The sequence below is a fragment of the Equus przewalskii genome, chromosome 11, assembly GCF_037783145.1.
Source record: "Equus przewalskii isolate Varuska chromosome 11, EquPr2, whole genome shotgun sequence".
Classification (NCBI taxonomy): Eukaryota; Metazoa; Chordata; class Mammalia; order Perissodactyla; family Equidae; genus Equus; species Equus przewalskii.
Window position 1 is genome coordinate 6920721 of NC_091841.1, and position 26723 is coordinate 6947443.

The 26723-nt window shown below is 37.8% G+C and overlaps 2 protein-coding genes across 11 annotated transcripts in view; one reads left to right on the forward strand and one right to left on the reverse strand.

Annotated features, from left to right (window-relative positions):
* Positions 1–26723, reverse strand: part of LRRC4C (leucine rich repeat containing 4C) — a 1166764-nt gene that overhangs the window by 1055078 nt on the left and 84963 nt on the right. The window lies entirely within an intron of this gene.
* LOC139074315 (actin, cytoplasmic 2-like) lies at positions 63–6813 on the forward strand. Its single transcript, XM_070563815.1, is given in 2 exon segments — positions 63–6226; positions 6229–6813. Coding segments are annotated over 2 exon segments (1122 nt in total). The 5' UTR covers positions 63–5442; the 3' UTR covers positions 6567–6813.

A 26723-nucleotide genomic window follows, 5' to 3' on the forward strand; every position in this document is an offset into this window, starting at 1 on the left:
CTAGTCTCAACTCTGCACTAATCTTGGTGAGGGGACTATGTTTAAACCTCTTAATTGAATTAACGGATTTTTAAAAGACACAACTTAGATAAAGAAGCACTGGGCAACAGCATTTTCACCTTCAGAGCCTTTATCTAAACATCTTCAGAGCCTTTTTCCAAGCATTCTGAGATTTTTGCAACTCTAAATTTGGTGCACTTGCTCATTATTAGCTAATGATTCCAGAAGAAATAAAAGCAAGTCAGTACATCTGAAGCTGTGATTGTGAGGATGTCTTATAAGGAATGCTTTCAGGGAGAAGAAATAAGTGGCAAGGTAGAGAGAGAAAAAAATTTGTAAAAAACCTAAAAGAAGTAACTTTGTGAAGGTGCCGAGGCTGTCTTGCAACAAAGATTGAAAGGAGGCTTGGTGTGACAGTTATATGTAAAGTGAAGGTGTTGCGAAAGATTTCGCAAAAATACCAGAGAAAAAGACTGACAGCTCTTTGCTGAACTCTGAATGACCTAGCTCTTTGGAAAAGAATTTAAAATATGCAATAAATGCTTTTGAATGTGAACAGTAGCTAAAAAAAAAAAAATGAGAGGCGGGCTATCAAGCTCACCAGGGATCCTATCTGGTCATCAGAAACTCATCTGAGTTAAGAAGGATGAAAGGACATCTTTCCTGATGTCCATTCTCTGCACTCTCTCAGAACCTGGATGTTTCTTTCATAACCTTTCCCATATTTGTATTTAATTAAAGATTACTGTTTTGTTTCCCAGAAAAATGTGAACTCCATGAGGTCAAGGATCATGCCTCCTTTCATTCCTACTCGCCTAAATTAGTGGCATTTTCAGTTATTAAGTACTTTCCTTAAAAGTATTCCATATTAAAAATAGCAGAGGTTCTCGGTTATTTGCCTTATGAAGAGGCACTGATGAGGATTTTTAGGCTGGTTACTTTTAAAACTACAATAAGAAGCAGGCTCTGAGGAGTGGAATTTGCTTGCCCTTTGATCACAGACAGTTGCATTTGTGAAGGAAATCTCCATGCCTCCCTCTCTGCGCCAGGAGGAAGGGGGGATGGCCTTATCTCTGGAAACTCTTAATGGGGAAGGCAAGAACTTAAGTTGTTTACTGTCTGGCAACCTCATGTAACTGACCCCCAACCCCAAAATCCTCCTTTGTCTTTAGTTGAAGATAATATTTGAGCGGTGACTTCTGCCGTTTACTCAATCCGGTTTGATTCTTATCTAAAAGTTGTGGGACCGCCCAATGGCTGGACCCTACCAGCACTGGTACCATTTTAACTTTTTTTCCTTTGTCTTGTAAAGAGATGACTCACATACCCATGCCTTAAATTTAGCCCTAACCCTCAGCTCGGGGCAGCAGCAGGAGCTCTGACTTCCCGTGGGTCCTGTCCCCACGCACCAGCTCTGCCTGCCCATGGGCCCTGTCCCCATGCTATTCTATACTATTCTCTAAATAAAAGAGCACTACTGCCAGATCTTAAGAGTCTAAGAAATCTTTCTTTCGACTCCTCGGCTCACCGACCCCGCATCAGCACCACATACAGAATCGAGAAAAGCCCATAATACGGACCTATTCCAGTATTTGTTTTCATTTTATCTTAGATAAATGCCAGGAAATTCACTCTAACTTCTTTGAAATCAAGTCTCCCCAAAAGACAGAGGTAACTACTCTATGATGTCATCATCATAGATTAGTTTTGCCCGATACTGGACTCCACATCATAAAATCATACAATATGCACTCAGGGTCCTCAGATCACACTTTGAGACCTGGTGGGACAGGTTATCATTATAAGAGACTGCTAAGGGGTTACCAAAGTTGGTGTATATTTTTCATTTCCCCTTGAACTTTGTAAGTGTTCCAAGCTTTCCATATTCTTGCTAGGATTTAATATTGTCAGAGTTTTTTATGTTACCTCTTCTAGTGAGTGTGGAATGATAATTCACTGTGTTTTTAATTAGTATTTCTCTAATGACTAATGATGCAGAGCACATTTTCATGAGCTTATTTGTATATCTTCTTTCACAAAATGTTTATTCAAGTTGTTTGACTGTTTATTTTTAAAATTAGGTTGTATTTTTCATTGTTGATGTGTATGAGTTTTTAAAAGTATGTTCCAGATATAATCTTTTATAGAAACATATACTGAAAATATTTTCTTCCAAATTATGATTTGCCTATTCATTTTCTTAATGCTGCCTTTTGATAAGCAGAAAATTTTAATTTTGATAAGGTCAAATTTATCATTCTTCCTCTTATGAGTGTGCTTTTTATGTCCTGATTACAAAGGTTTTGCCTTTCTGAAGGTTATAAAGATTATCTCCTGTGTTGTCTTCTAGAAGCTTTATGGTTTTAACTTTTATGTTTAACTCTACGATCCATCTAAAATTAATATCTGTATATAAAGTGATGTAGGATTGAGGTTGATTATTTTTCCCCTTATAAATATTCAGTTAGTCCAGCACACTTCATTGAAAAGATTTTCTTTTCCAATTGCATTGCCCTGTTGCCGTTCTTAAAATCGAAGTGTTTTATTTATACGAGTCTATTTCTGAACTCTTGAGAATACGGGCTTTTCAATAATAAAATGAAATTTCAATCCTTAGATTCAATATCGGTTAGTTGTACAACCTTGAGTAAGTGTCCTCATCTGTAAAATAGGTATAATAGTAACATTTACTTTATAGAATTGTTGAGAGTATTTAGTAATATAGTTCTTGTCAACTGCTTCACCCAGGAAGTGGAAAATTTAATTTAATTTTTATTATGATTTTACTATAGATTTTGATTTTATTTTTACTAGTCTGCAACAAACATGTTTAGTCTTATGTTTAAAAAGCTTTGCCAGTCCATCCCAGAAAAGAAAACAAACCCTTTCAAAGGGAATATTTACAGTGAAGCTTGAACGCTGTTCTATTTTCACCTGTATAATAAATGTTAATACATCTGCATATTTATTTTACTAGTTGTACTATTTTACTATTTGTGATGGATTTTGGTGTTTTTATGGTATGAACTGACATTCCAGGAAGAAGTCACAATTTATAATACTGTCCCTAAGGGAAACAGGAGTGAATTTTATCCAAAACCAATAAAGTAATAAATTTTGAGGTTCTTGTACCTCCCTCCAATTAGAGAGCCATGTTCACTTTTAATCTTATTGAATTATTATCTTATTTTCTTTTAAAATTAGATGTAAAACACATCTCCTATTCAAGTTACTTGGTTAATAATCTTAAACGGGCGAGAACCCCGGGTTCTTATTATCACAGAGTCTTTGTTGGGTGTATAATATACCCTATTATCATATTGAATCTCATGTTATTTGAATCTTATATAAACAAAGTATAGACCTTTCCACTAGTGAGAGCACATAAGTGACTTCTGAATTTTTAGCACCTTCTATTAAATAAGCAAACAAAACATCTTCCTCTGATGTGCGACAAATGCCTGTGGTTCCAGCTTTGACAGTCTAATTATTCATTCCCCCATCCAGCCTTAGCTAACAAGTTTCTACTTTGCCTAGAGAGCATGTCCACATAATTTCAGCCTTTCTGGAGCCCAGCGATTCTTCCAGGATCAATTCACCCTCAGCTTTTCTGTGAAGTCTTTCTATCTCGACCCCTCCTCTCATTGGCGAGTTTCCTTTCTTCTCAACTTCTACAGTGCACAGTGACAATTTTTGACCAAAACAAACACATAAAACAAGCATACTGACCATCAACTATACTCAAGGGAGTCTGTAGTAGAAAGAAGAGCATAATGTTTTCAGGATTTTATTTTTATCTCCTCAGATTAAAAGCCAGATGTATATCTTAAATTTCTGTGTTTCCACCTTGAACAACAGTAAATAAAAACTGCTCAAAAAATGCTGGCTATTTAACCCAAAATGAATAAGTCATTATTTGAATATGTTCAATAAGAAATTACAATATAAATTTGAAAATCAAGAACAAGTGGTGTGTCAGGGGAGGATAATTTACAATTAACTGTAACTTCTGATAACTGTTGGATTGAAAATTGGGCAGAAAGTTAAACTAAGAATCATTACTGACTATTATCTTCAGATGGTTTGTGTCTTCCTCTTGACCCAGAAATAGAATTTATCCAACAAAACAGAGACCATTGAGCGTGGTTATGGTGCAGATTCTAGTGAAAGAAGCCCAGGTTTTCATGGAAAGAGGGCTGAACTGAGAATTGTACTGGGTTTCATCTATTCCTTTTTATCACTAAAGTTTGGGAATCCAAGAAGGAAGTTGGCTGTATTATTAATTTCTATAACCTTAGGCTTAAAAAGGTATACGGCACAAACTAATCTCAGGCGCAGGAAGGTGAAAATGAAGGAAGACAGGTGGCAGGGGTTGGGGATAATCATCTTTGTCTATATGCATCTTTCACTGTATCTTTTTTAAAGAAATTACAAATCAATTTACTCTGTTCTAGTCTCTCTGACATTCTAGTTGCTGGATATGCACAAGTTAATGAAATGGAAATCTTGCCATTATGGCCTTATGGTGACCATGGTTTGGTGGGGTCCAATCTAAACTACCATCATTACTAGGCAGGGTTACTGCAATTGCGTCTCATCTGTCTCCTGGTTTCCTCTTCTTCTTCCTCACAGCCCATTTTCCATACAGAAAATAGAACGATGCTTTAAGAACCAAATCAGATGCGACCACTTCCCTTCTTCAAACAACCAATGGCCTTGCCATGGCCATCATTTTTAATTCTAAATTCTTTATCATGGCTTAGGAGTTCCTACATGATCTGACCCTTGCTAATTTCTCTGACCTCATTCAGAGTCTCCGCACTAGAAACAAGAGAAGCAGAGTCACAGAGGATTTCATACTCCAGATTAAAAAATAGAAAGAGCTGCCTGATAGATGCTAGAATAGCTAGGTATTTCCAAAAGGCATTTGCAAAATGAACCACTTAAAATAAACATTTAAATGAAAACATTTCATGAAGAAATGTGAGTGAGCTTAAAGTCACTCTGATGGTCGTAGTCCATACATATTTTCTTACAGAATTTGCATGGGTGACAACCTAAGTGTTCTGAGGAGCATGAGGATGGAAGGAGGATTCTGGGCGCTGTCATGCATATTCATTACACCCTCTAATTTATTACCATGTTTACCAACAAAATTGCAGAGCAAATTATCTTCTATATCAGGCCCCAAGGGGGTTTTCATCTTCCTGGCTTGGCTGAGCACCAAAACAAAGCACATTAAAGAGAGGAATTGCAGTTGGCCGTTAATATTTAACGTGATGTAGAAGTCGGTGTTCCTTAAAACACAGGCTGCTCACCCTTCCAATGAAAAATTCAATCCGTTCCAGACTGCCAACACCGCGTCCGTCCAGCGAGCAGAAGCCCCTCGCCCTTGCCGCTGCGCTGCCCCCGCCGGTCTACACCACCCCCAGCTAGCCATAGATGACGACATCACCGCGCTCGTGGTCGACAAACGGCTCCGGCATGTGCAAGGCTGGCTTCGCCGGCGACGACGCCCCCTGCACCGTCTTCCGCTCCATTGTGGGGCACCCCCGGCACCAGGGCGTGATGGTGGGCATGGGCCAGAAGGACTCGTACGTGGGCGACGAGGCCCAGAGCAAGAGGGGCCTCCTGACCCCCAAGTACCCCATCGAGCACGGCATCGTCACCAACTGGGACGGCATGGAGAAGATCTGGCACCACACCTTCTACAACGAGCTGTGCGTGGCCCCCGAGGAGCACCCCGTGCTGCTGACTGAGGCCCCCCTGAACCCCAAGGCCAACCGCGAGAAGATGACCCAGATCATGTTCGAGACCTTCAACACCCTGGCCATGTATGTGGCCATCCAGGCCGTGCTGTCCCTGTACGCCTCTGGCTGCACCACTGGCATCGTGATGGACTCCGGTGACGGGGTCACCCACACTGTGCCCATCTACGAGGGGTACGCCCTCCCCCACACCATCCTGCGTCTGGACCTGGCTGGCCGGGACCTGACGGACTACCTCATGAAGATCCTCACGGAGCGTGGCTACAGCTTCACCACCACGGCCGAGCGGGAAATCGTGCGTGACATTAAGGAGAGGCTCTGCTATGTCGCCCTGGACTTCGAGCAGGAGATGGCCACCGTGGCCTCCAGCTCTTCCCTGGAGAAGAGCTACGAGCTGCCCCACGGCCAGGTCATCACCATCGGCAACAAGCGGTTCCGGGCCCCCGAGGCCCTCTTCCACTCTCCTTCCTGGGAATGGAATCCAGTGGCATCCACGAAACTGCCTTCAACTCTATCATGAAGTGTGACGTCGACATCCATAAGGACCTGTATGCCAACACAGTGCTGTCAGGTGGGACCACCCTGTACCCAGGCATCGCCGACAGGATGCAGAAGGAGATCACAGCCCTGGCTCCCAGCACGATGAAGATCAAGATCATCGCGCCCCCCGAGCGCAAGTACTCCGTATGGATTGGCGGCTCCATTCTGGCCTCATCGTCCACCTTCCAGCAGATGTGGATCACCAAGCAGGAGTACAACGAGTCCGGCCCCTCCATAGTCCACCGCAAATGCTTCTAGGCGGACTGTTAGTGCGATCCACCCTTTCTTGACAAAACCTAACTTGCGCAGAAAACAAGATGAGATTGGCATGGCTTTATTTGTTTGTTTTTTTTTTATTTTTTATTTTGGCGCTTGACTCAGGATTTAAAAACTGGAACGGTGAAGGTGACAGCAGTCGGTTGGAGCGAGCATCCCCAAAGTTCTACAATGTGGCCAAGGACTTTGATTGTACATTGTTCTTTTTTTAATAGTCATGCCAAATATCGTGAGATGCATTGTTACAGGAAGTCCCTTGCCTTCCCAAAAGCCGCCCCTCGTCTCCCGAAGGAGAAGGGCCAGTCCTCTCCCGAGTCCACACAGGGCAGCGTGACAGCATTGCTTTTGTGTAAATTATGTAATCCAAATTTTTTTTACTCTTTGCCTTAATACTTGTTCTTTTTCTTTTGTTTTATTTTGAATGGTCAGCCATTACGGCCCCCCTTTTTATCCCCCAACTTGAAATGTATGAAGGCTTTTGATCTCCCTGGGAGAGCTGAAGTGCGCAGGCAGCCAGGGCTTACCTGTACACTGACTTGAGACCAGTTCAATAAAGTGCACACCTTAAAGAAAAAAAAAAAATTCAATCCGTTCTAGTCCTTCTGTGATTGCAGTCGGAAAATCTGCACACGGAGGATCCCCTCCAAAGAAACAATGATTAAATGAACACGGAAAGAATTTTCTCACTGTGACTTCCTGCTGGAACGAATTCTCCCACCTTTCTCTCCTCCAGCAGAAAAATAACAAAACAGATCTGTCCCTGATTGCACTTTCTGCTTCTACTTCAGTGAAATTAGATTTGGATAAATCAAGAAATGGTGATGTTCTAAAATGAATCTTCCTTGAAAATGATTAGACCAATACATTACAAGTATGTTTTTCAGAATACTAATTGCCTAAGATATCCTAGAAGAAAAACAGTACTCTGTAGTCAGAAAAGTTTGCAAAATACTGCAAACATATGGCCCTCTTAGAATTTCACAATTTACTTTAAATTTTAAGAGGGTCTAGAAAGTTCTAAAGTAAAGCATCCTTTTTAACATTAACATAATATTCTAACCTTTGCTGAATATGGCACTCCTTCTCATGTTATACAGATTGACAATTGAAGTACAAACTGGGCAACCTGACTAGAGAATTTGAGAAGAGGCAGTATGGGATAATCTTCAAAAAAAGTTCCTGTTATATTCTTAATCATCTGCTTCCAAATTTAAAATACTGAGTTTATATATAGTGCCAACCACTAATTCATCATGTGGGCAAATATCCAAAATGCAGATGATTCTGTTTTCACCTTCAGGATTATAAAATTGTCATTCCAAAGGAAGACTAACAAAAGTTTGATATTAATTAACTTGAAAAGTATGTGTGTCCATAATTAATGGAAAGGATGCCATACGTATCAACAAAGAAGGCTTGTTTACAACTTATCTTCCACACATTATGGTCATACATATGGCATTGCAGAGGAACTGACCGGAAGACTTGAGAGACAGTAAAGGATCATTGATATTCAGTTGTTCATAATTAATATATTATTTAAATTCCCTTCTCCCTACCTTAATACCCCACTTCCAGTTTACTTACTGAACAATGCCCACCTGTTTAATCAATATGGGCATTTAAGGAGAGTTTTAAAGCTCCAGCTTTTAAAAGCTATAATAGAGGAGTGGCTGGATGCCATAATCAGTGCACACACACAGTGTCTCTGGCTTTCCTGAGCCCCTACCATACAATGACCACTTGAGCATGTACTTCAAAAATACGGAAGGCTACAAATGTCACATTTCCAGGGTCTGATTTTTTTGTAAAATACAAAATTTCCAAGTACTCAGACTACTTTATAGATGTCATATCTTCATGGACAAAATCAATCCATCTCAATGAACTATTGCAACGGTACTAAGTACGGGAATTGGAGATTCCCTGATCTTACAAATGAGCTAACGGGATTGAGAAAATGCAAGGGGCCACATGAAGATTTTGATATGAGTGGTCTTTAATATGTGCCGCATGAAGTAGCCTGAGGTAGCTAGTGTCTTAGAATAGGGAGTAAGGGTGGGGAGCAGTAAGAGTTCACATCTCCTATACTCATTCCAGAGAGGGCTCATCAGCTTTTTAATTTTTTTCATATTAGAAGCTTCATATAAGACTTTATGTGCAATTTTAAAAAGTTTCTATTGCACTGATTTGTAAACGATTGGAACCAGTGGTTTGAAAATATATGAGAAAAATGAAGCCAAGAGAAAAGAAGAGCTTTGACCAAGGACATAAGAGTAGCTTACTGGATTCTAGGATGATTTGGCCATGGATCTGTCATCCTGCTGAGCATTGTCTGTCAATGTATATACCTTCATCATTCCATGTGACTCTCTGGAGTATCTTCCTTAATGGCAATGGCAGAATCAAGACTATAACTGACATCTCTCTTGAAGTCCAGGCCTGAAAGTTGCTCCTTACTGCTTCCTACCTAAGTTATTGAGAGATTTCTCATAAGTGATATAGGAAGCCCATCAGGCATTGGAGAAGGTACACCATTTCCCCTTACCACTTCCAGGTGAATGCCTTTATTCTCCCATCAAAATGCACTTTTAAAATAACTCCATTCCACAAAAGATAGCCAAAATTCAATTTAATGTGATCGGAGCTCTCAGACACTGAAATAGGAAGCGGCTTTTTCTTCCTGGAATTTAGAGGTAGGTGGGATGTCCTGCATTCAGAAAATCAGAACTACACCATCTACCAGAGATTTAATTTGCTTCTGCTCTGCCAACTCACTATCTCGGAAAAGCTCAGAACTCTGAAGATTAAGATGACATGAACTGAATAGCAAAGAAAAAGACAGAGTGTTACTCTCAAAAGAACAATAGTAAATTTCTCTCTTCCGAGTCCTTAGAGTTCTGCAAGCTTGACCTTCTTTTCCCTGTTGACTCCCATTCGTTTTACTCTTCTCAGGCTAGACATGAATGCAGAGAGGGCACATGAAACTTAAAGACTTTTACCTCTAAGCTCCAATATTCCTTCATTATGGGGCAGGGAAAAGGTGCCCACTTAAGAGAAACTCCTGTGCAAAATATGATGGCAGACGCAGCAAGTGACATAGCATTATAATTTGTTCTGTGTTCACTGAACTCATCCAAGAAATGAAAAATGAAAGGGAGACAGACAGAAAGGGAAAGAAGGAGAAAGAGAAAGAGAAGGGAGGGATTCAACGACAAAGATTAGGTTGTTTATCTTCACCTTATAATTATCTGTCTTTCTGACTATTAATTTGAGAACAAGAAGAAGGAGGCAGAAAATAAATGTACCTTATCCTTCACAGAGCCATTAGGAGCAGAAATGTGGGTCTAAATTATATCCCCGAACATGTACTCTGTGAAACAAAGCTGAAAAATTTGAGTATAAAGATAGTTGTGTCACTTTGAAAGATACACTCTTCAGAATTTTCCATCTGCACAATTTAAATATATATTACCCTAAAAGCGATGATGATCTATGTTAACAGGGAATCAAGACACTGTTGTTATTGTTAATTCTTCCAAAGTTGTGTATATATCAAGAGGACATTCTCAGAGATAGTGAGATATTGCATGGTTCATTTACACTAATGACATACTTTCATCCTTCCAAAATAATGTGGTTGTTGGCTTTTTTTCAGGTGGCCTGTGGTAATTGAAGACAGAAGTATCACATATGGTCCTTCCAAATGCTTTCCATTAGATTGAGCCATGTGAAATTGTCATTTTTAAAATATAGCTAAATATTGGCAATTTCAGGTGGTTCAAGCTATAGGTAAGACATTTAAAAAAAGGAACATGTCAGAATATATTTGCAAATCTCTTAAACTAACAAATAAATTTTTACAAAAGCACTACTGTATGCAGGATTTGAAATGGTATGCTAATTAATATAAATTAAATTGGAAGACCTATGTTATCTACATTCAAGTATTTAAGCAGCTAGAAATAATATCAAAACCAAGCTGGCTTCTATATAGCAAGATGATGCAAATAAACTTTCAGAGTTGTTATAAATGTATACCATTCACCCTGTTACTTTGCAAAAGAGAACTTTGTGTCTGAAAGTGTATCCAGAAAATTCATAGCTCCCAACACTATGCGGTGTACTTAATTGGTGCTGAATGCTATTGCACACCAGTCTTCTTCGAATAATTAAAGCTAAGCTCACCCATTTCTATAGCATGTATCAAAAAGGACATAAAAGCATGTTGAATGCTATGAATGATGTTCTAGCCACCATGTGTGATCTCACACTGTTCACCCTCTTGGTTCCAAACTCTTGATTCTATATCTGCTGATGGCTCATACTGTGACTTTGTGAAAATTATAATAAGGAGTCTCTGTGAGGGCAGATAAATCACAAAAAGTCATGCCTTCCTCCAGAGTCCAGACTGACCGTAGTCTAGGGCTAGGACTCTTGGGTTGGGGGCCGAATTTGCCATTTTAGAAAAGTGCCATTGTGTAGTACACAAGCTACACCATTGTTAGGTGGTTTTGGCTAACTGCTCTTAAATCTTAGGCTTATATAAAATCTTCTTCTAAATTTTGGGTCATAGATTTCTAGTATTGTTTCTGGCATGACTTTACTCCTCCATCCTCCAACCTGGATCTCTAGAGATGGGGCCAGGATGGAGAATATTAGATGCTTTGAATTAAGACAGTTCACATTTCTAAACTATGTAATGAGATATCATTGTTGAAAACTATCCTAGTCTTCTCTTAATATTGCATTCATGATAGCCAATCTCCTACTGTTGGAGTCTCAACAGTTTAGCCAAGCAAATCCCAAAGCATGCCAATTTTCCATATATTCTTTTCAGAGAGTTATGCTAATAGAATAATGTCCTTGATGATTAGATAATGCAAAACAGAATTCATCAGGTCAACACTTCCCCCAAGTATATTTTGCAAATCACTAGCCTGAAAAGAAGCTCTGCCAGAGTGATTCCATGGATAGGTGAATGCCAGTTAGCGGATTAATCTCTCTGAGAGGTCCTGAATTGAGGTAATGTGTTTTACCATGTTTAACCTAGAATTTCCAAAAAGCATTTGACAGCAGTATTCATTTCCCTCCACATTTTAAAAACGTTAGCTTTAGGACAATCAAAGAAAAGAAGCACATGACAGTATTGAGTGAATTGTCACCCATCCCAGGAGTAATGAATCAGCGCAAGTTATGTAAACCTCTCTAAGCTTAACTTTCTCCACTTCAGTTAGTGGCAAACTAACCTATATCATGTTTAAGAGGTACATAAAGTCCTTAATTCTTTAGTACATGTTAGCCAGTAGTGGTGATAGTGGTAATAGTTAATGACCAAGGTGGAATGCAAGATCATGACTAAATGTGAATGGAGCACAATGAACAGGCCCTTCCTTTAAGAATTATAAACAATATATGACATTTATGTGTGGACTACTAAAAAGAAAGATTTCTTTCAAGTCCTATTTGTGATTGCATAGGTAAAAACTACATGAACTGGGGCCGGCCCAGTGGCACAGCAGTTAAGTTTGGACGTTCCACTCTGGTGGCCTGGGTTTCACCGATTTGGATCCTGGGTGCAGACCTACGCACTGCTTGTCAAGCCATGCTGTGGCAGGCGTCCCACATATAAAGTACAGGAAGATGGGCACGGATGTTAGCTCAGGGCCAGTCTTCCTCAGCAAAAAGAGGAGGATTGGCAGCAGATTTTGGCTCAGGGCTAGTCTTCCTCAAAAAAAAAAAAAAAAAATCTGCACATGAATTACAATGTATAGCTACAATATATGGTTAATATTTAAATTCTGTCTCTTAATTCTACTTTGAATTCTTGAGTCTGTAATTTACCGACTAAATACATTTTTAGTATCATTAGGAAAAATGGTGTAGCTCTAATGATTCTTGAATACAGTTCTATCTGCATAATTTTATTTTAATGCCAACTGATTATTACATTATTCCTGTGTTCTGGTCCACACCCAATCGGACTTCCTAAGGGGAAGATGCTATAATTATAATAACAAAAAAATCTTATGGAAAATATCCTTCCTTGAAAATTCACTCAGACAAATAATAATTGACAGTATTCATGGTATGTACACATATATACATATGTAAACTTTTCTTTATACTTCTCACATTATGAGTTTCTACGAAAAGCTAGGAAATGCAGTTCAATCTAAAATAATGCTCAACTTTTATTTAAAATGAGCAATATATGGACAAGAGGATCCTTCACTCATATCAGAATGCCAGTTGCAATGGGGAAGATCCCAGAGGCAGTTCATTTCTTGCAAGCTCAACATCTCACAAATCTTTCATTACCGGTTTCTCATACAGTTTAAATTTGCTTGCTCACAAATCACATCTCTTTTCTAACGAACGGCAGCATTTTCGCAAACTTTGTGCTTCATATACAGCTAAAGAACCATTTTCTTGACTTATGGAGGTTAAAAAAAAAAAAGCAAAAGAAAAGAAAGAAAAAGGCACCAGACTGAATACCAAGCATATAAATAGCTTCAACACAAATTGATTTGATGCAGAACCCGAGTGCCAAAAAGTCGCTGAAAATCTCTCTCTCTGAAGGTACCTGACATAAGTCCCTGGCCACCTATGGTCAGGATCACTCAGAGTCGCTGAGTTGGGGGGCTTCCTATTTAATCTTCTTTATGGGTGGTGTATCACGTTTCTGTCACCTCTATAACAAATTACCACAAACGTAGCAACTTAAAGTAACACAAATTTATTCTCTTGCAGTCCTGGAGGTTGGAAGTCTGAAATCAGTTTCACTGATCTAAAGTCAAGGTGTGGGCAGCCTCCCATGGAAGGCTCCAGGGGAGAATCCATTTCCTTCCTTTTGCCAGCTTCTAGAGCTGCATTCCTACAATTCCTTGGCTGGAGGCCCCTTCCTCCCTCTTCATTGCCAGCAGTGTGGCATCTTTTCTCTCTCTGACTCTGCTTCCTTCTGCTTTAATCTCATGGCCTTTTCTTCTGCCGTCCAATCTCCCCATCTCAAGATCACATCTGTAAAATCTCTTTTGCCATATAAGTTAACATTTAGAGGTTCCAAGGGTTAGGACATGGAAACCTTTGGGAGTCATTATTCATCCCATCACTGGCAGGGAAGTGGAAGCTCTCCTTGGACCTCTCTGAGTCCCATCTACCTTGATTTGACATCTCTGCTTGGTAGCCCAATGATAACAAAGTAAACAGAAAGGATCCTCTTTGTTTTTCTAGCTGGCCCTATGCCATTTCTCATTTCTCCATTCTCTGGGGTTTTTCTCCCTCTCACTGCCTCAGAGGGGCCCGGTTTAAGTGGCCCTCCTTTTCATCTGAGTCTTCAGGTGTCTGCAACACGTGTAGGCATTTTCTTCAGTTCATCTGTCCATAATATCAATCCTGGGGCATCTTCAAGTGCAGTAATAACATTTTTTTATAGAACAAGAGGGTATGGTGGAGGCTACAGGGGTCAGGTAGTTAATTTTTTTAACTTTAGTTAGGTTTCTTTTCAAAATATTGATCATCAAATTCTTGAAAGCAAAATATCCACTCAGACAGTTTCAGATAGGCAAACAACCTCATTTAATACATCTGAAAGGAATCTGGTACCAAATGTCATCTGAGTGTCCACATAGTTAATATTCAACTCCACCTTAAGTTTTCTTATTCTGAATACTCCCATTGAATTAACTTGCCTTTCTAGGACTCAAGACCATAAGTCCCTGGCTGTTGCCTAGTAGTGTGAATTAAACCAAATAGGTAATTTACTATTACGGAGATTTCTTTCTAAATTCCCATCCAAATGATGATACTCTCTATTAAAAGATAAACTGAGAGGTACATTAAAATTTTCAAGGGTTTATTTGAGCAAACATAGATTTGAATTGAGCAACACAAAACCAAGTAGTTAGAGAGCTCTGCTGACAGGAGCTAGGGGAAAGGCTTTTCTAGAATAGCTGTGGAAGCAAAGCAACAAAATCATTTACTTGGTTATAATGTAAGCAGTTGCCTTGTTTGGGGAAGCCCCATTGACTGTTCATGATTGGCTGTTCTTAAATTTCTTTTTCTCAGATACAAGTGCATTTACAGGAATTGCCTCTGGCTTAGTTTCAGTTTGCTTATGTAGCCTACCAAGGCTTCAGAGCCCCTCAATCTAATGGCCCCCTTGTTTACTTATTTTAATCTATTCAAAACATTATTGGTTCAGAGACATCACAAATAAAGAAAAAGAGGAAAATTAATTGACTATTTTATCTTTTTGTGGCATTTCTTGATTGGTGTTTCTCGAAGAATACTTTTTCAATGTTATAGTTTAGTTTGTGACTTTCTTCCCACGCCTCATTCCTACAACAATGGAGCTATTTTACTTTGGCTGTACAAGTGCTGTCTATTTACCAAATGGATTGTCTGGCTTCTGACTGACACAAGTTTTAGTTAACAAGTTGTGATCACTTCAGCATCAGCCTTAGTAATGAGAAAAAACATGCTAACAAGATATTTATAAAGGGATCTCAGTCAAAATGCCGTAAGGAGTTATATAAATCACATGCAGGCACATCCACCTTGAAAATAGGAGTTCCATTCCAGTAAATGCCCTTTAGAAAGTGACCAGGCAGTTGAAGGGATGGAGTTTGCATTTTCATAAAGCTTGACTCATTCAAATCCCACGAGGCTGCATGACAGGTTCATTACTCTGCAGATAAGCACATGTGTAGAGAGCTACCCTATGTTCCTTGTCTGCCACAAAGTAAGCACTTGAAAATTTGGCTATTATTCACTTTTGTATAAGAATCTTAAGGTAAAACCAAAAAGAGAGAATTCTAATTCAGAAAGCCGAATTAGAACCACGTAGTTAAAAAAAGAGCAGTGAAAAAACAGGTGTTTTTAAAAGAGAGAGGAATACACTTGAGACTATGATTGATGGTCAAATGCAATAAGAAAATTCAGGTGGAATAAAGCTTTATGATATAAGCCAGTTACCAGAGGGAGAAGAGCTCAGAGCATAATTTATTGCTTGTTTTCCCTTCAAATTGTTCAAAACAATAAATTAGGCTCTGTTTTTAAGAAATCCTCTAAACAATATGTCTGAGTCAAAAGGAAGCTTATTTTCCTTACCTTAGCTTCTCCCATGAGGGCAAATTACCAGGTAAAATAAAATCTCCAAATAAAAATTCACTAAGATTTTTAAATTCAAACCTTGGACGTGACTGGTATCTAAGGAAGGTATGTCACTAATTTAGTCCCCTCAAAAATTAATTTTTTTCTATATTGTTTAAACTTGGAATGACATGATGTGTATCTGTGTGTGTGCATGTCATATTTATGTTCTACTAGTGTATTACTTTTTTGTTCTGAAGAACAGGTAAATGTGAAACAGCATTTTGTAAGCCCTTTATATAATCGTGTTCAGAATAGCAGGGCTCTCCTCACAAGCTCTGGTCCTGCGCATTCAATTTCTGGAGTATAACTGGAGAAAACCAGCTAAGGCACAATTGCCTTACCTTAGACGCTGGAGAGCCAGCGTTCTCCCTGGAGCTAATTTCAAATAAAATGACACAAGCTTTAATACCCAATATAGCTGCGTGACGGCACATCTCGTGAAGGATGATGTCTTTAGTAGATAAAAATTAGGATCAGGAGTCAGGCAAAACTAAATTTGAATTCAAGCTCTTCTACTCACTAATCATGTGATCTAGGCAAATATTTAATTTCTCTGATTGGCTTCTTTTTTTTTTCATTTTAAAATGGGTACAAAAATAGTACTTATAGAGGTTGGGATAGAATTCATTGAGATAATGTATGTATGTTAAATGATTATGATAATAATGTCTGCTATAAAATAAGCACTCGGTAAAGCTATTATTATTATTACTTTTTTTGCCTATTTAGCATTTATTCTTTCAAAATAGCTGCTAGGAATGTTTGGCTATTTATCTGCTTGGTAAATTACATGAAGGGGTGTGTGTGTATGTTTGTGTATATCCTACTTTAAGCTAACACATACAATTATTTATTCATGCTAGTCCACTCTCCTCGCTGTTTGGTTCCTAACTAGCTTAAATCTACACAAAGAAAAGAATATATAGAAAGATAGCTGTTTTGATTAAAGGGGATATAAATGAACCTTAAGCAAAGACAACATCAGTTTGATATTTGTATTCAACTAGTGTGAGTAATTTGAAACAACCTTAATAAAATAGCCCAAATGGGGAATTTTAAACTTGTAAATAAAACTTAGCTTTTGTATAATTCCTTTTAGCTTACAAGGCATGTTAATACGTGCTATTTAATTATCTCTTTTAAATGACCACTTAAATTAAGTTGAATACGGATGGATGTTAGAGTCTGTCACTCCAAAATTTATATGTTGAAGTCCTAAACCCCAGTAACTCAGAATGTGACTGTATTTCAAGATAGGGTCTTTAAAGAAGTATTCATATTAAAATGAGGTCATTAGGGTGGGCCCTAATCCAATGTGACTATTGATTTTGTAAAAAGAGGAGATCAGGACACAGATACTTATAGAGGGAAGACCATATGAAGACACTGGAAGAAGACAGCCATCTACAAGGCAAGGAGAGGGGCTTCAGGAGAAACCAACCCTGCTGACACTTTGATCTCGCACTCCTAGCCTCCAGAATTGTGAGAAAATAATTTCTATTGTTTAAACCATCAGACTGTGGGACTTTGTTATGGCGGCCCTATAAAGCCAATACAATGAATTATGCCCATTTTAAGGATGAGGCTAATAGAGATGGAGAAACTTGTGTGAGTTCTTTTATTTAATGATTTGCAAGAGCCAGAGTCAGAATTTGAATCAGTGTTTCTAATGACAGTCTGTGTACTTTCTATCTCACAACAGTGCTTCTTGAGTTATCCAAAGACACAGGAATGGCACCTTTATAGAAGTGATGCACTGGGCTGTAAGGCTTTTGCTGACTAGAAAACAGGTCCCTACTTAGCTCAACACATAGCCAACTGACTGAGTTGTGATAATAGATTCATGACTTTGCACGTCTCCATCCCTATACCATCTCCCTTGTATTTATCATGTGATAGGATATTGGGATCTCCAAACCTGGATGAAAACCATATTTCCTCGGATATGTTTAAAAAATACCAATCCTGGGGCCTTCATCTAAGACTTACTAGAGTAGAATATTGAACAACTAGAGAATTGTGTCGAACAAGCTATATTTTTTAAAGAAGGTTCCAAGATGATTCTGATATAGACGGCCAAGCAACATTTGGAAACCCCAGCTATACAGAGTGGAAAGACTATAAATTTTGAACCAGACACACATAAACTTAAATCTTAGGTCTGCATTATAATTGGCTCAACAATTCTGAGTTTTAGATCCTACATATTTACAATGAAGGTCAATAACCATGGCAGACAATTGTATATGTGCGTATATGTTTGCATCAGTATGTATATACTGTACACATAAAGCCTTTCTTTAGACTGTTTTCTTTTAAACACTGACTATAAGCTGTCTGGAAATCAGGCTGAAGCATCTACTCTCAGCAACCTGACTTACATTTGATCCCTGAACCTTGGCAATACTAGCCATAAAGAGCATCCAAAGGCCTCCCTGCCATATGGATTCCCAGTTACCCAGGCTATCAGGATCACATTTGCCTTAATGATTCATGATCCCTCTTTCAAAAGGTTATCAGCCCCGAAAGGAAATTATCCCAATAGGGCATTCTGATTCTTGCGCAAAGCAGATTTCTGGACCAATAGCAATTCTTTTCCCTTAGTGTGCAGCCAAAACGTGCCAAGTCATTTCACAAAGTGCTTGGGAAATTACTTTCAATGTGATGAGCCAAAACCTCATATTTAGTTGGCATTTCATCTATTTCTGGTAGAAATTTCTCAGGCTACTCAGATCCCAGGCTTTAAATCATAGCAGATATCTCAGCACCAATTATGGCAAGTTTCTTCTCCTTTGTTTCAGAGAGTTGAAGCCAGAATCAACTTGAAAATCCTACACGCCAATAAATTGCCAACCAAACAGAATGAGATTCTCCCATTATTCTTTCTGTCACTCTATCCTGAACAATCAAAATCCAATCTGTTTGCCTCTCAGCTCTTTCTAAAACCTCCCTTTCCCTCTGCTCTCCTTTGTGCCAGCTTTCTCACTCCCATAAGATTGAATAGAACACCTGTTTGGAGAAAATTCCGTTAAATGACCAGACATCCAGCATCTCCCCTCCTAACAAATCCTTACCCAGGAACAAGAGATCAATAAGTAGGATAACTGAGTCCTTATCAACCAAACTGAATTAGGTCATAGTACTTTCTCTAAACTGAATGAGCCCAAGATTCTAAATAACACCTTGAGGATGATATTTTCAGCTGAGTTTTTGAACACTTGATGTTGAGATGAATCATTATCCATTGTTGGTTGGCCAACAAATCATGAATGGCTATACCAGTAAAACATATGGAAAAGTACTCTCTACCTAAGGAGAGAGATAGTTCATCCAAATATCCCTTGTGCAGGCCAAAGGGGAGGAAGGCGGAAGGGACTGTTAGAGATTGTTATATTTGGTTGCTGGGTCGTAAAGCTCCACAGCACTTTGGGAGTTTGGAAGCCACTTTCTGCCAATCATCTGTTACTGGGGCATTTTTTCTGCATTCTAAGTATCTATAGTAAGAAATCATAAGTAGGCAGACCTGTATAGCCTGAGTTTTCACTTTTAAATAGCAGAGAGTGTTGACTACCTTTTAGAAGGATGCTTTCTTATTCTCTATTCTTACACGCATTTTTTTTTCTCCAAAGAAGTCACTTAAATGTAAAACATCCTCTCCTACAAAACTTTAGGTCATTTTTGTTGAAGAAATATTAGTTGAGCACCAATTATACGTTAAGCAAAAATCTAAGTGCTGAAGATAACATGATAAATAAGCTATTTTCCTTACAGAATTTGCATTATGGCAAGAACAAATTTACAGGAGAAAAAGATAATTTTAGCATAGTGTAGCAGTTTTAGAGTTTTACAGTGTTATAGAAATATAGCAGAAGAACATTAAGCCCAACCTGGTGGTGAAAGTGAGTGGTATGGGAAAATGTCAGAAGAAGTAACAACTGAGATCAAAATTAACTTATAGAGATAAATAAAATAGGGTGGGCATAGAGGATGGGGAGAATGAACTGAAGATAACAGGATGAGCACAGGATTCATGTCGGATCTATAAACACATTAGTCTTGGGTATTGTTGAAACACTGCTGATCCAAGAAGAGAATTGTGGATAATGAGGTCGAAAAGGAAGGCAACAGCTGAGTCAAGGAGTGGAAGCATGATGGTATAAGGAACTTAGATTAGGTCTTAAAAATTATGAGCGCTCAGAAAAAAATTCAAAGCAGGAGAGTGACATAATCCCATTTGCATTTTGGAGGGTCTACCTTGCAAATATTGTGGAAGGCGGGCTTGCAAAGGGAGAAGGGCTAGGCAAAACGAGACTAATTAGGAGGCTGTTGCAATACTTTCGTTGAGAGCTGATGAAGGTTTCAACTCTCAATGGAGATGTACATATATAGAAAAAATGTTTTGAATTATTCAACAAATAGTTCCATTTTTTCCCCAAAGTAAGTCATTGTTCAATACAAGTCACTAAGAAGGAAAAGTATCTCTGTAGATTTATTATATGCATTAAGATAGACAGAGCCCTGTTCTTTAAACTTACATTTAAAAACCTCATTTGGTATAATTTTTAAGTAATACGGCTTAGATAACTCCACATTATTTAAATCATAACAAATAAGAACAAATTTTATTTGGGCAATTCGCCAGCTGCTATCCCTTCCTCTGTCAGCTTCTGTTAGATAGGAAGAATATCAACTTTACTACTCATTTACTAAAATGTATGTGTTTGTTCTTGACCCTGATGGAAGTTTCCTTGCTGAGAAAGAGAATATTTCCATGCTGGCTAAAAAATAAATAAAATTAAAAACAAAATCCATTTCCACTGAAATATATATATTGTTTCTCAAAAGCTTCTCAGCTTCTTTGACATATTTAATTTATCTTACCTGCCACCACCATCTTATTTCAAGCCCTGAAATCTGGGCAGGGATCATGTCATATTAACCATCACCCTTGGGAATAGTTGCTGATAAAATGTCTAAAACAATTTATTACATTTGATTCAGCAGCTGTGCTATTTTGGAAACTCCCTCTTAGACCCATAGGAAGAAGGATTTAGGCACAAAATAAAACTTTCCAAAACCTTCAAGTAGCAGGATTCTGATTTCACTTATATTAGGAAGCCAGATTTCCAGTTTTGATTCTTATTAAAATATGGTGAGTGAAAGGTAGGTTTGTACATTGGAAGTAAAATTCATGTTGTTTAATACGTGGAAACCCACCCTGAACTCAGATGTGGGATGCTGATCTTGAGGTACCTTGGAAGAAGACAGCTCAACCAAAAGAAATGTTCCCCCTTCTGAATCATCCAGACTAATGACTGAGGATAATTTCTGGCATTGTGGATTGCTGAAACCAAATCCTCTTCAAAGAGATTTTTCTAAACTAATGAAGCTTAAGCAGTTATAAATATGGAGAAGAACACGCTCAGAATGTATCAGAACTGTGCTGAGCTCCTGTACACTCAAGGCCTTTCAAAGACGTTGCTGGGCAAGCCGGGGATCCTTACAACAAGCTCATGTATTTAACTCCTGCCACACTGATTGCCACAAAAACAGAGATAGAAATTGACAAGAATTTGCATGCCTGACTGGGACAGGTTGGAAGTGCTGTATTTGGTTTGTACAAAGGGCGAGATAGCCAAGGAAGTGAATGAAAAGAAGGATAATATTTATTGAACTCTTGCTGTGAATATTGCGTTATTTAATCTCCACCACAAATATCTGAGATAACTACTATTTGAGTTTAATTTTGCCCTTTGACAAATGAGAAAATTGACAATTCGTGTGATTTCATAACATACTCCATGTCATATATCATTGGTACATGCATTTTGAATCAGTCTTCTTAATTCAGTAGGCCATTTCAGAAACAGGAATGTTTGGTGTGTCCTTTTAGCATTTTAACATTTTGCAAACCAGAAAGTATTAAAATTTCAAGTTAAAAAATATTACTAATATGGAGAAACATATATTCTTACCCATTTCTGAGCTTAACTCCATCTCTGATTCCCACTGTACTGCTGATATCAGCCTTAGGGCAAATTTGGGCTCGTTTGGGAATAGGAGAGTAGTCAAAAGGACTGGAGTGAGAGAAGCGATAGTTTGTTTACAAGAAGACACCTAAAAAGAAGTCATGGAGTCATACATTTACAACTCATATATTCCAGAAAGGATCATAAATCACTCTAAGTAAATTTTTCATTCTTTGAAAAATTAACTGAAGCTTAATGGTGTATGTCTTAAATTAGCTTAATCGCTAAACAGATTTGGGTATTTAGTAATAAAACTTGTTCTGTTTCTTATTTGGAAATATTGAGAAAAAATACCTTTTCCTTTTTTTAGAGTCAAGATTATGCAAACTCTTTCTCCATTTAACAAATATTTTGCGAGCTTATTGTGTTCTTTTCCCTGAGCCAACTATATTTGGGAGAGGTTGATATATATGAGACATTTGGAGGGATTGAAGTCTATTTGAACCATAATATAATCTCTTGGGTTTAGATCCACACCACACAGTGAATCCCCACTTAAATATTTTACCAATTTGTCAGTATTTTTAGTAACATATATATATTGTATTTGATATATTAAAATTCTTTGGAATCATATTTTTTAAAAAGAATGCAATGCATTTAATTGTGTGTATTACACACACACACACACATACACACATATATTTCTTAAAACATATTGTATATACATAGCTATCTAAATGTAGTGCATTCTTCTTAAAAATATCAAATAATTGAAAAAGTCAAATCATTAAGAAATCCTTAACTTAGAAACCGAAATCTCTCATAACTGGGGTGAGGACTAAGGATATAGAAAAGGTTAGAGTTTTCTGTTGCTTGCATTATTCATTATAAAATGAAGATTTTACATTTTTATAGAATTTGGACTCAAACTGCCTTGAACCATCTGTATGGTCCTCCTTAATTAATAGAATTCCTTGGAGCCAGCACCTTATATACCTAAAGTTTGGATTGATATTTTAAGTCTCATATTTACTTCTATTGTCTTATTCTTTACCTGAGCAATCTTCAGTATTACCAAATGCATGAGAATAATCACATTATGAGATATTATGAGCCCATGTATACAATCTTGTGTCAGAGGTGAGGATCTACTGATTTTATGCATATTATTCAGGAAAGGAAAATAAAGCGATATTTATTTAATAGAGTTGAAAACAATCTTACCCCACATGTTTAACTTGAATATAATCATGATATAAATTTAACTTCCAGTTTATAAAACATTGAGGGATAGAGGAACAAGTCAAATAACACAAAGAAGGACTAATCATATAAAATTAGAAGATGGAAGACAACTAATATGCTCTCTTTAAGGTGCCAATGTCAAGGATAAAAGAAGAAAAAGAAGACTGTTGCAGATTAATAAAGACAGGACATGACTAAATGCAATGTGTAGATATTTATTGGATCCTAGTTCGAACAAACCAACAGTAAATGCATTATGGAGACCTAGGAGGAGTTGAATATGAACAGGGCATTTGATGATTTTGAGAAATTACTGTTAATTTTTGTTGTGTGACATTATTTTTACAATTACATAGGAAAATATATTTATTTTTGAGAGATTCATAAGGAAATATTTAGGGGTAAAATAGTTTTATATGTATAGTTGCTTTAAAATATCCCAGGAAAACAATTAGTGAAGCAAATACGGGAAAATATAAAAAATTGCTAACCTAGGTGACGATGTTAAGTATTTCTATCTACTGTTATTCTATATATTAGAACATGTTCATGATCAAATAGAAGAAAACAAGAAAATTCCTAATGTCAGCTACTAACAGGAAATCAAGAATTGTGACATAAAAGTTCCTGTTACCAATGATGCTTATGGCAGGGCATGGAGAAGATAAACATTTGATAGAAGCATTACCTTTAGACTGAATTAGTGTGACTAGATATGGAATGCGGTACTTGGGAATGCCAAAGAGTGAAGTTTGAGGTTAAGGTATAAGGCTAAGGCATACATAGCATCAGGAGAATCATTCACTATGCTGTGTCATTTTGGCCAACGTTCAGTGTGAGTTTCATTCATCCATTCATCCTTTCAACAATTAAATGTCATACTTCATACACATCTATCATGATATAAATGTTAATAAGACACAGTTACTGCATAGACCAGATTAAGAGGGCAGAAAGATAGTCAAACTAATACATCACTCCTACAGAAGTATTATAGTCAAAGTATGAATGAACAGCTAAGATGGCAGAGAAGAGGGAGTAACTAGTTTTGCCTTGTGTCTGCAGTGTCTTAGGAATTTATCAGTTGAGAAGGAAGGAACACACCCTAGCAGAAAGAATAATATATAAAAATACCTAGAGATGAGCAAAGAGATTTCAATAATATTAAGAAATTCAGAATGAGCTTTGAATGGACTTTTAAGAGATGATGCCGAATAGGAACATTTGGATCAGATTGTGAAGTCTTCTGTATGTCAAATCGAGGAATTCATCTACAATCTGATATTTTATTTTAACACAATATTTAAAACTATCTTAGATGTTGTGGGGACCTGAGGTTGGCCACCCCAAGATATGTCTCTTTGGCATCAGGATTATTTGAGGCTGATTGCTTTTGATAAACTGGGACAGGGAAGAAGGCTCTGAGGAATGGAATTTGCCCTTTGTTGGGACACCTTTGCATTTGTAGGGTAAATCTCTATCTGTAGGGGGTGCCTCCCTCTCTGTCCCAGGAAGAAGAAAGGAGATGACCTTCTCTCTAGAAACTCTTAATCAATACCAAAGGCAAGGACTTAAAATCTGTATTTTATTGTGCTAGTCTGGTAACCTCCTGTAACTGACTTCCCTCCCCCTCCCAACGTTGACATTTCTTTAAGGATTAAACATCTTTCCTTAGGCTAGGAACTGATTGCTGCTGCGCTCACCTGTGACCGCCCAGCTCCAGACAATCGACTAGCCTCCTGCTATGCCCACCGAGATAGCAGACCACTACCTGCTGTGTCCATCAAGCACTGTGCTGACAGGGCAATCTTGTGACTATTGTGGGAGGGACATTTCAATCACACGTGAAACACCCTGTTTGGGGGTATATAACCACTATGTGCACCCCACTTCTTCGGTGCCCTTTCTTCCTTTGGGAAGAAAGGCCCCGGGCCATGGTTCCTCATAAAGCTTTGTTTAATTTTCTCTTGCTATTCTGTCTCATGTGAATTTAATTCATTCTCCGGCCAGACAAACCCACATTTGGGGATAGGAAATGTCCTCCTCCCCTACAATGTCATGGAAATATAACAATAAGAAGATTAGCATTAATCTTATTTGTGTAAGATTTTCTCCTGAGGAAAATTACTCTCCAGAGAAAGCAAATAAAAACTTTAAACTCTAAAAATGGACTCAGTTCCCAGGAGAATTACAATATAAACACTCATTACACTCTTCTTTCATTTCTTCTCCTTTTCCTGGCCACAGGGGAGCGGATTTCCTAAGAACATGTCACTTTACCATCCTTGCTTCCCTGTACAAATTTGGGTTTTCTGAGAGAAGAAAGAAGTAACAATCTGAGATTCCATGCAGCCTTACAGATTGTCCAAATGTCTACAAATGGAGCTGAGAGGTTAAGCAAAGTATGTGACATAGAAGTGTCAGCTCTGCAAAGCATCCTCTCCAACTAATGACCAGACTAGAAATGCTGGCCCCCAGGAAATAATGATCTTATCTCCAACAGGAATAACGACCTTATAATTTTGATAATGTTAAAAACTGAGAATACTTAAAATGACCAACAATAGAATAATAGTAAAATAAATTACTATATCCATAAAGGTGGAAGTTACCTATACTCTAATGCATGTTTGGAAAGTATTATTAGTTACGTAAAAATGTTAATTGTAACTAAAAGTATACATAAATATGTGCATATAATATGCAACACACACAGAAAAATATATACATATATTAAAAGTACATTAATAAAATATTGGTTAGTTCTGAGTAATGAGGTTATGGGTGATTTAAATATTTTTATTTTACTATTCTATAATTACATTTGTCTATTAGATAGACATACAGATAGACAGATGGATAGATAGATAGACAGATTTAATCACTAGTCCTGAGGGAACATTGGAGATAAAGAAGAGAACTAAAGAAATTTATTTTCAGTGGAAAAATTATAGAAAGGAGGAGGATTTCAATTGTAAAATGGGTTAAATCTACTATTCCAATTTTCTGAATTCTGAACTGTTATCTTGATAGCGTGTTTGTTTAAGGGGGCCACAAATCCAAGACATGTTTATGCGATGTCTGCAGTTATCTGGGGAATCAAGCTTTTGCTCAGATCTTTGCATGATGTGCCACAATTGTTTCAGGAAAAGTATATGTATGTTTCTCTTCAATTAACCTTCCATTAAGTTCTCTTCTTCATTCTTTCAGCAGATATTTATTAATAATTATTGCATGTCAGGCACTAAGCTAAGGTCCCCAGTTAAGTTGATAGCAGGAGATACAAAGCTATACTCCCTCTACAAAGGTAGCTTCCTTTCTCCTCAATGAGTAGCAAGAGGTTGCCTTTTTCAAGACTGGCAGAGCATATATTTCAGTTATTTAATAAGCAGTCAGGCTGTAGTGAAGACAGAATGCTTCTGTGCTTAGAATAGCAGTGCCATGGACAGCACCCTGGACAGCCCCACCATTGCCTCCTCATCTCTCTCAAGAGAGACAGGAAGATAAGTAATGAAGTAGATAAGTAAGGTAAATAAGCTTGTTCTTAAACATTTTCAATTCCATTTCTTTTTCATGGCATTGTATAGAATCACTCAAGAGAACAGACAGAAGTGAATCTCAGGAATAATTGTCATTAGGCGGAATTTCCCAATTTAGAGTGGGAAGAGTTAGGTGATCTCTTCAAACACGGTATGGAAATTGGCAGTCACCAGAGCCATCTGGAAAACCCTAAAGTGTTTTTGCCAATTGTGGTGTTAAATGCCTT